Here is a 15,965-nt window from a genome sequence, read left to right as displayed (position 1 = left end):
AGGGGAATCATGTACTGGGACGCCGGGTGGTCCTCCTCAACATGGCAGGGGTTTTTCCAGACGATTTCGTAGTACGGCTCAGATGTGGATCGGCTACATTTCGAGTTAAGCGTGTTATGTTCGTGCCGTAGGTCCCGTGTTTGTTGGCTCATTCGATACAGATGGTTTGATACAGGTGGAAGAGCGTTCTGAGAATGATAAGGAGATAACAAGGGGCAGTTAGACTTGTATATTGATGGTTTTCACAAAGGTGTATATAAGGGACATATAGAGAACATCGCGGCTTGCCAGCACATCTCGAACCGGGACGTTGGTTGGTCTTCCTCGGGCCCGCAGGGTATCCATTAGCCGAGACCTAGCGGAACTGTACTCGGTGCACGCCCAGACAATGTGCTCGATGTCGTGATAGCCGTCGCCACAAGCGCAGATACCACTATCCACGAGCCCAATACGCCGGAGATGTGCATCCAGCGTGTAATGGTTTGCCATGAGTCGGGACATCACACGAATGAAGTCACGACCCACATCCATCCCCTTGAACCAAGGTTTCGTCGATACCTTAGGGATTATCGAATGTAGCCACCTTCCCAGCTCTCCACTGCTCCACGAAGTTTGCCAACTTTCGAGGGTTCTCTGATGAGTAATACTGAAAAATTCGCTGAAGCAAATTGGTCTTTCGTAAACGTCTCCTTCTAAGGCACCCACCTTAGCTAAGGAGTCTGCCTTCTCATTGCCCGGAATGGAGCAATGAGAAGGGACCCATACCAAGGTAATCTGGAAAGAGTTGTCAGATAAAGCACTCAGTAGCTCCCGTATTTTCCCCAAAAAATACGAGGAGTGCTTGCCTTGTTTCATCGAGCGAATAGCGTCAATGGAACTGAGGCTATCCGAAACGATGAAGTAATGGTCTGCGGGTAATGTTTCAATGACTCCAAGGGTATACTGAATGGCAGCTAGTTCTGCGGCGTAAACTGAAGCAGGGTCACTGAGTTTGTAGGAGGCGGTGAACTTTTGATTGAAAATACCGAAGCCAGTGGATCCTTCGAGGTTTGATCCGTCAGTATAAAACATCTTAGAACAGTCGACTTCTCGGAATTTATTATAAAAAATGTTTGGAACCACTTGTGGGCGTATGTGGTCCGGAATTCCACTAATCTCGTCTTTCATGGATGTGTCGAAGAAAACAGTACATTCAGAAGTATTTATGAAATGTACACGGTTGGGATTGTAAGAAGAAGGGTTAATATTCTGCGCCATGTAGTCAATGTACAGGGACATGAAACGGGTCTGAGAATTGAGCTCAACAAGCCTTTCGAAATTTTCAATCACGACCGGGTTCAAGATATCGCATCGAATGAGCAATCGATATGAGAGTTCCCAAAATCGATTTTTCAACGGGAGAACGCCCGACAGCACTTCGAGACTCATCGTATGGGTCGACTGCATGCACCCTAAGGCGATACGCAAACAACGATACTGAATTCTTTCGAGTTTGATGAAATGTATGTTCGCGGCGGAGCGAAAGCAGAAGCATCCGTATTCCATTACCGACAGTATCGTTGTTTGATACAACCTAATTAGGTCTCCTGGGTGGGCACCCCACCATGTTCCGGTTATTGTACGAAGAAAGTTGATCCTTTGTTGGCATTTCTGTTTCAGATACCGAATATGGCATCCCCAAGTACCTTTCGAGTCGAACCAGACCCCTAGATATTTTACTGTGAAGACCTGAGCGATAGTTTGACCCATTAATAGAAGCTGTAGTTGTGCTGGTTCACGCTTCCTTGAAAATACAACTAGCTCAGTTTTCTCCGTGGAGAATTCGATACCCAGCTTAATAGCCCATGCAGACAAATTGTCCAAGGTATTCTGTAATGCTCCTTGTAGATCGTCAACTTTGGGTCCCGTAACAGACACCACGCCATCGTCTGCAAGTTGTCTTAACGTGCAGGAATTGTCAAGACATTCATCAATGTCGTTGACGTAGAAATTGTATAACAGGGGGCTTAGACATGAGCCCTGGGGAAGGCCCATGTAGCTAAATCGTGATGTCGATAAGTCACCATGCGAAAAATGCATGTGCTTTTCCGACAACAAGTTTAGTAAAAAGTTGTTTAAAGTCGCTGAAAGACCATGCTGGTGCAGCTTCTCTGAAAGAATGTTGATCGAAACTGAATCAAAAGCCCCCTTAATATCTAGGAACACTGATGCCATCTGCTCTTTGCTAGCATAGGCCATTTGAATTTCAGTTGAGAGCCACGCAAGACAATCGTTCGTCCCTTTGCCTTTGCGAAAGCCAAATTGTGTATCTGACAGTAAGCCATTTGCTTCAACCCAATTGTCGAGGCGCAACAAGATCATTTTCTCGAACAACTTCCTAATACAGGACAGCATTGCAATCGGTCGATACGAGTTGTGGTCGGAGGCTGGTTTTCCTGGTTTTTGAATGGCGATGACCTTCATTTGTCTCCAGTCATGAGGGACAATGTTACCCTCAAGAAACTTGTTAAATAAGTTCAGCAAGCGCCTTTTTGCAGTGCCAGGCAGATTCTTCAGCAAGTTGAATTTGATTCTGTCTAACCCTGGGGCGTTATTGTTGCATGATAAGAGAGCAAGTAAGAACTCCACCATCGAAAACGGTGTTTCGTTCGCGGTATCGTGAGGAGACGCGGCGCGGTACGTTTTCTGTACCGGGACAGAGTCCGGACAGATCTTCTTGGCGAAAGCGAATATCCAACGGTTTTAATATTCCACGTTCTCGTTGGTACTGTTTCGGTTACGCATACGTCGAGCCGTACCCCAAAGAGTGCTCATCGCTGTTTCTCTCGTTAACCCGTCGACGAACCGGCGCCAATAACTGCGTTTTTGGCTTTCATTAAACTCTTCATTCGCTTGTCTAACGTCGCGTACTGTCGAAAACTGGCGGGTAACCCGTCGTTCCGGAAGGTCTTAAACGCGGCGGCCTTCTCTGCGTACACGTCTGAGCACTCTTTATCCCACCAGGGATTGGGAGAACGTTTTTGTATGTTCGCGCCGGGTACTGGCCTAGTCTGAGCTTGATTCGCGCTGTCGAGAATCAAGCCAGCCAAAAAGCTGTACTCTTCCTCCGGAGGAAGTTCTTGGGTAGATTCGATGTTGTCGGATATCGCGGCAGCATAGCTCTTCCAATCGATATTTCGTGTGAGGTCATACGAAATATTGATTGATTTCAATGACCTTGAACCGTTATTGATTGAGACTACAATCGGCAGATGGTCGCTGCCGTGGGGATCAGGAATTACCTTCCACGTGCAATTTAACCGCAGCGATGTTGAGCAAAGGGACAAGTCTAAGGCGCTCGGGCGCGCTGGAGGAGCAGGAATCCGTGTCATTTCACCCGTGTTTAAAATTGTCAAATTGAAGTTATCGCAAAGATCCTGAATTAAGGAAGACCGGTTATCATCATAGAGGCAACCCCATGCTGTACCGTGAGAGTTAAAGTCTCCTAAAACTAGTCGCGGTGCTGGCAGGGATTCTAAGGATTGTAGCCGTCGGTGCCCAAGCGCGGTGTTGGGGGGAATATATATGGAAGCTATGCAAAGGCTTTTGCCTTTGGTTGTTACTTGACAAGCGACAACTTCAATACCTGTTATCGAGGGAAGGTTAATTCTGTAGAAGGAATAGCACTTTTTGATCCCCAAAAGCACTCCTCCATAGGGGGTGTCTCGATCCAGGCGAATAATATTAAAGTCGTGGAAGTTGAGTTCTATGTCGGAAGTTAACCAAGTTTCACATAATGCAAATGCATCGCAACTCAAATTATTTATTAAAATTTTGAAGGAATCGATTTTCGGGATGATACTTCTGCAATTCCACTGTAGAACAGTGATCAAATCCGTGACCTCGTTCGATGAGTTAGCCATCGAAGGATACAATCGCTGAGAGGAGGGGCCATTTAGCAGTCAACTGCTTCAAAAATGTTCTCACTGTAGGGAGAAAAGCTAACATAAGACTTTTAATAGGATCAGTAATATTGAAAGTTTTTATTATCCAGTCCACTATGTCCGAGAGTTTTATAATTCCAGTGCTGTGATTACTCTCGAACTGAAACAAAGGAACACTTGGGATTTTTGATGTTCCTGGAAGTGCTGGGAACTCCTTCTCTGAGCTTAATCCTCCGAGACCAGGAGCTAATTGCTTCGGTTTGGTTGCAACACTTCCAATAGATGTGACTTTCGGAGCCCCCTCAAGGGACACCTTCTGGCCTTTACAAGGAACTTTACGAGAGGAAGTGTTCCTCCTCTTCCTATAAATTCTAGGCACCCTAGTAGATGTTCCCTCTTGTGGGTTACCAGCCTCGCCCTCGTCAGGAGGCAAGTGAGTATAGATGTTTGCTGAGGATGGTGGCGTAGCATTCTTTAACATTTCTGCGAAAGAATGTTTGGATCGTCCCGCAAGGGAACGTTTCAGTTTATCCCCGCGTAGTTTGTACGCGGGACATGCCGAGATATCATGCAGACTCTCCGCACAGTAAGGACACTTTTCGGCTTGCCTACTGCACGAATCATCTAGATGATTCTCCCCGCATTTTCCACAGCGGGCCTTATTGCTACAATGGGTGGCTGTGTGACCCAGTTGTTTACACTTTGTGCAATTCATGACCCGCGGCACAAACAGACGCACAGGCAGACGAACCTTGTGCAAGAGGACGAAATTTGGCAAAGCGGTACCAGCGAAGGTCACCCGATAAGAGTTTGATTGGGGGTACGTTTTTGAACCATCCCCCGCAACTACTACTGAGTGCAAACGTTTGCACTCAAGTATTTTAACTGGCTGAAGTAAGCGGTCTCTGAATCGGCCAACCCCGTACTTCAGCAGATCCTCGCACGTCAAACTCTCATCGGTTACGACGCCTTCGGATTGTACTCTTACCGCCGGAATATACACGTTATAATCCCGCGTAAAGTGCTCACAGCAAGCAATATCGTTTGCCTGCTTTGAGTTGGCTAGCAACACCCTTATCTTGTCCGAGCGGACCTTTGAAATTTCGGTCACAGCCGAGAACCGTTCCGTCAGGTCTCTAGAAATCTGAAGAAGATTCAGTGATTTAGTCTTGGGCCGAAAGAAGACCACAAATGGACCAGTTGAGAGTTCTGGATAGCATTTGGGCCGGGGGGAGCCTTAGAAGTTGAACCCGATTCAACTTCCATTTGACCATCCGGAGAGGGAACCATAGAAAACGTCAACGCACGGGGTCAGCGCCCGCGCAGACGGAAGAAAGCAATAAATGTGTTACAAAAGACAAAAACCACTTAGCTTTAAACTGGTGTCCAACGACGAACCGATCCAGCTTATACAGCTGGCTATTGTTTAATCCTCACACGCGAACAAAAGACTGAGGACCGAACCGAACTGGCAAAATAACCTTGAATGCGGATTAAAACTATTCTTTATCGCCTCACACAGCACTCCGGACTAGAAAAAACAACCTCTGTCTCGATGGAGAGCTCGAAAACGAATGATAATGATACAATATTATTAGTACGTTTATTTAGAGCATTTGAAGAAAAATTGGATTTACGTTAGTGCGCCGAATGTCATAAAAATTAACAAAACATTCGACAGCAGCGTTCATACTCGTCTGGATGTAAAATTTCGTTGGTAGATTTTAAGGTTTTAACCGAACGAAAGCTTTTCAAATCACCCCATTTTTCAGTACCTATTATTATCGGCCTGTCCTATGATCAACTAGGTGCATTGAAAACGAGTTTGAAAAATTCAATATTTTTAATTGCTTTTATAAAAAAATGTGCACTGTTGGGGTAAAACCGACACCCTATGGTTAGGGTAAAACCGACACCCTGTTAAGATGGTTGTGTATAGTTGCGATTCATTTCAAAATACTGGGGATCTTCGTGACACTTCAATTAGCCTATTAGAACACTATAGTATTAGCAGAAACACACAGAAATACTTTTATTGTGTTTATTTCTTGTAAGTCTCTTTAAAAATCAAAAATTGGAATTTTTGCTTATCTGATTCTAACGAAGCTTTTGCTATTTCTGCAAAAAGGTCATCAAACCGAATTTATAGTGTTCTCTTGGTTTGTCATAGACGAATTTTATCACAATGAGACAATGATATTATGTATACTCCAATAGATCGTTGATGATCAGAGTCCGAAAAATCAAATCTGAAAAGATAGTTTTACTAAGAAGTGTGTGTGTGTGTCACTTATAAGTGAATGAATCCAATTAGCAGAACGTAGAACGCTTGAAAATCTTCTCTTATGAAATAAAATGAAACTGGAGGTTGCAATGATGTGCGCAAGGATTATTTGGAAATACTCATATCAATAAATAATCCTATAGCATAAAATACTCTTATTTATAGTACTACGCTTTCGAACTTTCTTCCCCTCACTACATGATGAAGCAATAAAAAGCACATATTTGCATCATACATACTCACACTTTATTAATCACGCATATATCTCATGTTTAATAAAGATAAAGATTTTAATAAAGTGGAGAGAAAATAAATTAAAGGGGGTGTCGATCTTACCCCTATGGGGTGTCGGTTTTACCCGCAGTGCTTACAAAAAGTCACTTTGTTTTCCAAGTTTTACAACCAATATTTTTTAATGAAATTAATTTTTTGAAGCGCTGAAAAAATTAGGTCTAGTTAAGAATTTTCCGAAGAAGAATTCTGCATAAAAATTATAATTTTATTGGTTTTGTGGCAACTTAGAAAAAGTGTTAAGCTTAAGGTGTCGGTTTTAACCATAATTCCCCTAATATCACGTTTGGGTCTTCGATAGCATTTCATACATTCCCACCGAGACATTCCCGCTGATTTTACACGCTCCACATACAAATGCTATATAGCCAAAGGCTTTAGGGAGCCAGCATTTCTCAAGTGCATATTGTTTAGCAATTTAGACACATGACAGTTCGGGGCGTTTATGCTTGGGATATGAAAAGTAATCCTACCCTCCGACGTCAACCGTAATGTCCCACTCTAATATGTTTTTTCAAGTGTGGAGAAGGACAATTGTACCAAACATAACCGAATGCTAAGAACGCATATGTGTGCTGTATTGGCCTCTTTTAAAAAGGATCAGCCGTGCTGAGTGAAGATTTATGACAGTGACTTCTTGGGAATGCTGAACCACACCCCGACACATATGTATACGGGTGAGAGATGGAAGAGACGTAACATTCGTTTTTTCCTTATATTCAGTGTACCACTCAAGTATCGCCATAAATTAGCAATACAATCGAGGTTCTCGAGATTCGAGCGAGAAACCGAAAATTTCCAGAGAATGACTTTCCAGAAGGACATGTGTAGCGACGGTCACACGAAGGCTCTTATCGCAAAAATTGACCAAAGAAAATGTGTCCCATTGCCAGCCATTCGGTGTAGATAATGGCGCTGTCGATATCGGGTGTTGAGATGCGCCAGTTACGTAAAGAAAAACCGGGAAAGGACTGGTCGTCTGGCCCAGCTGGCGATACGGTTCCTACTTTTACTTGTGCAATAAAGAGGGCTCAATTAGATATACAGACACACATATACAAAGAGGGGCAGATGTTGTTGGTCGTTCAGGAGGCAATAAAATAGGATCTGCTAAGTACTTTTATGTGCGCTGGAATCAATGGATTATTTTGGTGCAGATAGGAGATGTTTTGAAGAAGGCGACAGGTGTTTAGAGATTAGGTTTGTCAGTGAGGTTTTATTGTGGCAATTTTCATCGATTAATTAACTAACAAAAAAGGAGTTAGTTTATCTTCCGGAAGCTGCGTGGTGTGCCGAATGCAACTGGTTTAAAATTGAGACAAACGCATCTCAGGGAACCAGGCAATAGCCTGAATGAAGAAAACTACCGGAAACTACCGAACACAAAGGATGAGCCCGACTCAACATGTATAACTTTCGTTACAGGTATGTAATTGCAGATAATATCCAGCTTGTCGGTCGTCCTTTCAATGGATAATTGGAAATGTTCTCTTAGCAACGAGTACGCGTATTCGAGCTGAGATTGATGCTATTTCCCCATTGACCACTCGCAACATCTTGGTTAGCTTCGATAGATTGCGTTGGTGGTTGAGAAGGAACAAAAGAGCATTAAACTGTCGTCATGAAACGGCTCATCCTCGGCGATGACGGATGATGAATTTATAATAAGCTTTATCCCTACTGATGTAATTCGATAGGGGTGACCGGGGCTGGTTGGCCGAGTGCCACTGGTGAGTAAATTTCTGTTTCTGAAAAATAATAAGTGTAACGCGAATCAATTTACATCCGATTTCCAATAACTTTGTACTGCTGAAAAGGGTATTCAAAACACAACAAAATGGTATAACGGTTACTAGTGTAACCTTATATTTGTTTGTGTAAATCGTGATTGTTCTCGAAAATATACATTGGGGTAGGTTGGCCGAGTTCTGTGCGGGGCTGGTTGGCCGAGTTGTAAATTTAGTGCAGAGTAATGTGCACTTTGATAGTTGTGAAAAGTGAACCTTTTTCATAGCAAAATTTGATATTATGCTAATATTAATGATTATAAGGAAGAATATACACGAGAAATAAGTAATAAAAATAATTTAGAATTATTACCAAATAGAAATAGGAGATTAGAATCATTAAAAGTCGGAAATTGTTTATAAAAAAGTTGATTCCGATATTTTATGAATTAAATGCCAAGCAGGTTTCAGAGTCTCTGGCGTGTGCCGCTTCAATTCTGAAATTTTTCCTCCTGAGAAATTTCTGGCAGGATTTGTCACAGATCGACCCAACCCCGAACAAAACTCGTCCATTAGCATAGAATCTGCTGCAGATGTAAGCCTCTCTGACCTCTTCCCAAGGCGAGTGCACGATCTGATTCGAAGAAGTGGCAAGGTCGTAAACGCCGATCGTCTCAAATTTTGACCGATTCCCCAATAAAAGCAGTATTGGAGGAGCAGAAAAATTAAATCAACCGTACGCTGGCGGAGGAAAAAAATCAGCGAGAGCTGGTAAAAAGTTCACTAAAGTTGCCAAAACTAAGTCCAAAAAGGTTAAAAAGACTAAAAAGTGAAGAGTGGATTTTATTTTCCTTACCTATATACGAAAACGATTTTTTAATTAAAAGTGTTCCACTGATACATTTGACGTGTTTAACTTTTTTTTGCCAAACTCGGCCAACCTACCCCAGCCCTGGGGTTGGTTGGCCGATTTTTCTTTCCGCATAACAAATGCTACTAACATTTTCCCTGATTATTTTTCATGGATGAAAAAAATACTTATGTGCTCAAGGGTTGTATCTTCATGACAGCGCAAACCGGTTTTCAAAAAGTCTAACCATAATGAGTACAGAAATTCCGAGAGCAAAAATCGGCCAACCAGCCCCAGTCTACCCTACGCTTGAGATTTGCTGGTATTAAAGTACCTAATGTTTGTTATTGTATCGGAGGTATTTGGTATTTGTGTTATTCCCTGTTAACGCATCTGAAGTTATGTCCTTTGGAACAGCTTTTTTATTTGAATGCCGAAATGGCTTCTGTTCGGTTGAGTGTGTTTTGTATCTTCGCCATTGTTTTAGTAATTAATAGAAGTAAATAGAAATAAAGTTATCCACTAAATCACGATCCCTACGACGGATTACTTTTTATGGAGTTATATTTATTATTTAAAATAATGGGTGCTAAAATCTTTTTCTCGGGTTCTGTTCTGTTCAGGATAGTAAATTTCATTCCATAAACCCAACACGTACACTGAAAATCCATCTCCCTTTCATCCGTCTGGATTTCATTACACGATTCGCCAAGGTAACAAACGACAGCGCTTACCTTGTTGGGATTAATATGCCAGGATCTTCGCTTGCCTTGCTGCTTTGGACCGCCGCCTCCACCGCCTCCACCACCAACACTATAGGATACTGACGAGGTAGTCGACGTGTTCTCGTAGATGTCGCTCGGCACCGGACTGCTCAGGTTCGTTCCTGGGCCAATGGAGGGACATGGCGAGGAAGCTGGAGATAGGGTGAAGCAACCCGAATCATGGGGCTGGATGATCTTCAACCGGTTGCCGGGACAGATGCCCTGTAAGAGAGGGAGGAAAGTAACAGTCGGTTAGGCTTTTCGGAAAAGTTGAAATTAGTTTATTGAGAATGTTGACAACTTCTCAGACAGTAAGGGTAGATCATATCCAATCAGTCAGTAAACGAACGTTGATATATTCACCACTTGTCAGTATGTGGCGAGGAAGAAGTGTAAATTAGTTTTGACGTGTTTATTTGTGCATGTTGTTGTCGTGTTTCAAATTGATTTTCTCCCTTCATCGCGAACGGCGGGAGTTTCAGTTTCAGGAAGAAGTACTGACGCGTAAAATAGGGTGTAGAAATTAAGATTGATTTTCTCTTTTCCCATTCGCGTTCATCAAGTGCCACGACGGGCTTTCTTTCCCTATAGGGGTGACGTGCCCTCGCATGGCAATTTGTATTCATTAGAAGAAATTTTCCTCATACATCATGGCGGCTCTGCCGCGTCTTTTTCCTTTAGAACTAATGGACCTACCTCATTACAAAGTAACGAGTATGGTGGTGTTTGGTGTGTTATGAGCAAACTCGGAGAAAATTTCTATGGGTCTATGGTGTTTAATAAAGGTTTTGCACAGCAGTGTGATGCTGATGAACATTTATATAGAAAGTTTGACATGCTAAAAACATATCAAACATTCCTAATATATTTAATGATTTTTTATGTATTCTAGCTTAATGTTTCACCACAGTTCATTACAAGAAGCTTAGCAGCCAAATCCCACTTGCGCTTTATTTCCGTCTCGTTGTGTTGAGTTCCAGCCCGTGGTCAGGATCTTGCTTCGGAGGATTTTAAAAATGTAATATGTAGCTTGAATAGCTTTGTTGACTTGAAATGACCGACCAAATAGTTACTGAAAACTGAATGATATTTTGAAAATTTATTTGAATGGAAATGATTCCGAAACCACGGCATACAAAAAAATGGATTGTATGTCTGTCAGTTTTGTCAATATTCTGGACTCATGTCTACAAGAAGTAGGAGACAACAAACCGATTTGTCGCCGCATTCACTCGTGTCCGGAAACTTTACACGTCAAGTCCGACTTAGGAATTCCAGAGTATGTTTGAAGAAGCAATATGTCGAAATCTGCCAAACGAATTTTCGATTTTGCAGGAGATTTGAAGAGGTAGTGAAACTAGCACTCTTCGAATCATTTCGGAAGCAATAAACTGTGAAATATACAAGATAGAATTGGAATCGTGTAGGAATAGTACGAGGGTTACAACTTTAAGTAATAATAGCACTTGGTAGACATTATTGAAAAATAGCACTTGGTAGACATTATTGAATGTGGACTGGAGTTGAAGAAAAATTACTGGCATGATGACAACTACACAGCATTCTGGTTGAATCGCTTAGGAGCCTTAAATTGGCGGCTCTGCTCGAGAAATATCGACTCATGTGTAGAAATGTTTTTTTTTTGCGCGAATGAATTTTTCAGTCAAACTGTTCAGCCACATAAATCGATAATTTCTTTAATATTCATGTTTTCGGATGAATGTCTGTTGGTATTCCTTGCACAGAAGTACTGTTTTCCACCGCTTCAGTAAATCAAATGGAGAATTGATAGTTTTGCCACATTTCTTCAATTTACACTTAATAATTATCAAAAATTTTCGATAAGACGAAAATGTGGACAAATTGATGTAGTAATAAGTTTAAAAACTTATAGATATCATCCTACTTATGCCATTCTATAACATTCTGGCTGAAAGTTAACAGCTGACTAAGTTAGGCTAGAACTTTACAGAACCACCTACATGTGATTAACTGAATGACAAAGTTTGCATCCACACGTTTGGCCCTACTCCACGAAAAGCTGTGCATTCGTATTGAAGTAAATATTCCACAATTGCAGATGTCTTGCCATATCATCAACTTGAGAGCGCTTTTGTCTCTATCGTTTAATGAGGTAAATTTTTTGACTCAGGGTTTGTCCAAAGTCTTAAACTTAGAATCGAGTCAACCAACCAGGATTCTGGCAAATTTCTGCCGAAATTCAGGCTGGAATCTGCTCCTGTATTGGAAGAAACCAGCCAGAATTATGGATTTTTTTTACTGGGTAGGTTGGACATCGAAACAAAAAAATATAAAATCGATACGATGATTTGTACTGGTTCTTATCTAGGTCCATACTCAGACTCCGAGTCCGGAACATAGTACGGATCCGGACCAGTCCATTGGTCCGAGCTAGCTCAGTCTGTTCTCGGATCCGAACCAGGTCCCGAATCCGGACCAGTTTCTGGATATAGCCCATCCCCTTTTCCTCTTACTAGGTCCGGACCTGAACCAGGCCAAGACTTGGTGCTCAGCTCCAGAAAAGTGTACGTGGATCCAAACAGTGGACCTTGTTTCCCGTACATGACGCGATGACTGTTCATGTTTTGTGCAGTCGCTACCTTGCTGTTGACGTCCGGGATAGCAAAGAAATTTCAACTTAACACCGACCGAAATACCCCACCACTATTTCGAGTCGGTTTTTTTTTCTGGCTGTACTTTGAAGCTGGTCGAGTGTGAACGGAAAATACGAAATGTGTCGGGTAAAGAAAATCGAAGCTCATCTTTATCCACACTGTGTTCGCTTTGCTTGATGCGCAATACAATGACAAGCGAAATGTTATACACTTCTAGACAATCCGACGCACTAATATTTATTGTTTAAGAATTGATGAAACATGAGTGCGACGCAAAGGGGATTTGAATGTTGCCGTTTAGAGACTTTTTGCTGGGATCATTTTAGTATTAACCGTCTTGCTATTAGAGCATTTTTTCTTATTACCGCTAAGGTATTACGGTCTAGTTTTGGGTGTAGCATTGCGTAACATTTCACCCGCTCTTCATGGTTATCAATTGATTTTCGAATTCGTTTATTTGACACTGCTCAATGCGTAAGCTTAACGAAGTCGTGTGTCTTTCTAAATCGAAATTTGGACAGATCACCCACACGCAACTTATTTCGTCTTATAGAAACACGAACTTTCTAAATTACTGTACTTTAGGGGTGAATCAATTCACTCTCGTTGCCGTTGTCGTCATCGTTAATGATGGCATAGAGCTGGTGATTAGATGTTCTTCCGTGTGTCTTCTACTTAAGAGGTCACAAGTGTTAATCTGCCGTCTTTGTTGTTGGCTTTCTTGCTAATAGCGTTGGCTGTTGATTTGGAGGTACCGGGCATAGCCTTGCTTTGGTTGTTGGAAACGGACTGATTACCTTTAGATGTTTTGTCTGTTGTTTTATCGTACACCACACCTACGTGTGCATAAGCAATTAATTAAAGCGACTAAAATGTTGCTACTGGTTGCAACATTAAGTTCCTCGCGGCGCTATTGTTTGAGAACGACAAATGGAAGCAAATATTGATACATACCAATGTGATTGATTAACCGGCATCCTACCGAAAGAGAAAATACAATCAATAAATTAAACCTACTAAAATGTTGGTACTGGTTGCAACATTAGGTTCCTCTTGATAATATTGTTTAAAAACGAAAAATTATAACAAATATTGATCAATACTTATGTTGCGTTGTGTTGGGACGATGATTTTGGCGAATTGAACATTAATTTCATCAAATTTGACTGCTGATTATCTAATAAGAGATGCTTGGGAAATGATAAGCTAGAATTCATACCAGCCTGACCCATAATTAATCTTCAACAGTATTATAGCCATAATTGCCGGCCGCTTCCATCTCTAACGTTCACGGAGAAGGATTAAGGATAGGGTAAATGTTGCTGATGCTTCACCTACTTAACGGAAGGACGACGATTCATCAAATTTTTCCATAGGAACAGGGCACGATTTCGGAAGGCAGTCACGTAAAAATTGCGTCGATTTTAACTTATCTTCGCCGACGTTTTGACCCATGATTGGGATCTTCTTCAGGGTTAACATCGGGTGGTTTCAGGAGTTTACTCATGGAGTTTGTTTAGTCGGACTGTCGATCTTAAATCGATTTAAAATCGCTCAAATGGAATAAGATAATTTCTTGAGAACTCGCATTGGATCACTATTCATTGCACCAGTATATAGAACGTTATGTTAGCTGTACGATATATTTATATATATTTTTTGGTTTCAAGTCACCGGACGATAACACGTGGAGAAATAGTAGTGATAACATGAAATATTCTAGACCAAAGAAAGTATTTCCTATGTTTCATATCGGAGTTTTTGTTAGAATACGCGTATACGAGAGCTGATGACGACTATCTAATGGAAATACAAGGCATTGTTCATAACCTCATTACCGGAACTTGATATTAGATATATAAATACAAACGTGGCGTGTGATAACAATGCACTCTTAGAAATAATGAAAATTACATTTGACGTAAACAATGTAGCGACGTATTTTTCTGTCTTTTTACTAGAATTTTACATATTCTGATATGGTCGGTGTTAAGTCAGACCGGACCAAGTCGCAAAACATCAAAAAATGAGTTAATGATAGCACTGGATAAAGAATTTCTTCATCTACATTCCACTTTTACCAGATTTGAAATATGAAACAATAAACAAGAATTATGGTAAAAAATATTTTTCAATTATAATGTAAAGGATGCTGCGATTCAAACTTTAAACGCGTTTTTCTCGAAATCAATGCAATGTCACTTAGTCCGGTCTGACCTAACACCGACCATATGTAAAATTAAATTTTGTGATTTTTTTTTATGTAAAATTCAGGTTGAATGACCTAGGAAAAGCCGAACAACTCACATTTTTACATGTAATAATATGTAAATTTATGTGAATTGGGACGCTCCTTTTATGTGCATCTGGCAAGAAGTAAAGTTATAACATTTTTTTGCTGTGTGTACACCGCGAGGTAGAAAAGCGTGTTGTGACTACGAATCTAATTGTTTACTATGTGCGCAGTCAGCTGTATGCCATGGTTGCAACATTAAAAGATTTTTCTGTAATGTACCAGATTTATTTAACAAGTTTTGTCACAGATGGCAGATGGTACAATGAAAATATCACAAAGTTTTAAACTATTGTAAATATATCGATTTTTACAATTTTTTTAAAAAATTTCCCAAATATTGGCGACTTTTTTCAGTTACAGGCATTATAGAAGGTGAAAAGATTTGTTTGATCGAAACAAAAATCTCTACGTGGCATTCTTGCGGTGTACCTATGGACACGGCAAAAAAAATTGTTTACGAATCACTGATACTCCCGGTTGTTCTAGACAACCATGAGGCGTGGTCTTTTAAGGAGACAGGAGATCGAGTACTCGGCATTTTAGAGAGAAAAATGCAGCGATCAATATATAGAACTGCGCAGTTGCATGAACCATGCGTATTAAGTATACGAACACGATGAAAACGAAAGGCTGATAGATCACAGTAGATTACGCTTAGCTGAGTGACAAGAAAAAAAATAACCCGTAACGGCCCATTCCTGAGTCGATTCCTTGTCCCACCAGAAGTAATTGTACCAAATTTGAATCGAATTGGGCAAGCCTAGCAACCGAACCAACGTGCCTGAAGTTTGTGTGGGATTTTTCGACAATTTAAATAGAGAAAACCTGCTAGCTCGCCTTTTCGCCCCTAGGTGACGCTGTATGCATCGTATTATCACTGTAAGTGGAAATAAGAAAGATAATTTAATTGTCTACAACTTTGTCAAAGACTACTAATAAATCCGGCTTTGTTAAAAGAAGTTAATTAACTTTTAACAAAGTGGTACCTGAGTCAGTTTTGCATGGGGCCTAGCAGTGCATATTTGTGTATCAGTACTCGATTCCCACAAACTATTCATTTTTGTGAAATAATGGTTAAGTTTAGCTCAATAGCATGTTTAGAAGAATTATAGTACATAATACGAGTCATGATTTGGGTAGAATCTTTTAGTTCCACCTGTTGCCGCATAGAGCGCGCCAACACTAACTTTTCAA

At 41.1% G+C, this 15,965-nt stretch overlaps 1 protein-coding gene across 2 annotated transcripts in view; it reads right to left on the bottom strand.

Annotated features, from left to right (window-relative positions):
* Positions 1-15,965, bottom strand: part of LOC131693201 (breast cancer anti-estrogen resistance protein 1) — a 380,537-nt gene that overhangs the window by 102,749 nt on the left and 261,823 nt on the right. For both annotated transcript variants that reach the window (XM_058980836.1, XM_058980837.1), the window contains exon 3: positions 9,810-10,061. In XM_058980836.1, coding sequence (XP_058836819.1) covers positions 9,810-10,061 — 252 coding nt within the window. The remainder of the gene's footprint in view (positions 1-9,809; positions 10,062-15,965) is intronic.

Source organism: Topomyia yanbarensis, chromosome 3 (genome assembly GCF_030247195.1).
Source record: "Topomyia yanbarensis strain Yona2022 chromosome 3, ASM3024719v1, whole genome shotgun sequence".
NCBI lineage: Eukaryota > Metazoa > Arthropoda > Insecta > Diptera > Culicidae > Topomyia > Topomyia yanbarensis.
The sequence above is the reverse complement of the archived record's forward strand: the minus strand, read 5'-3'. Positions and strand labels throughout refer to the sequence as shown.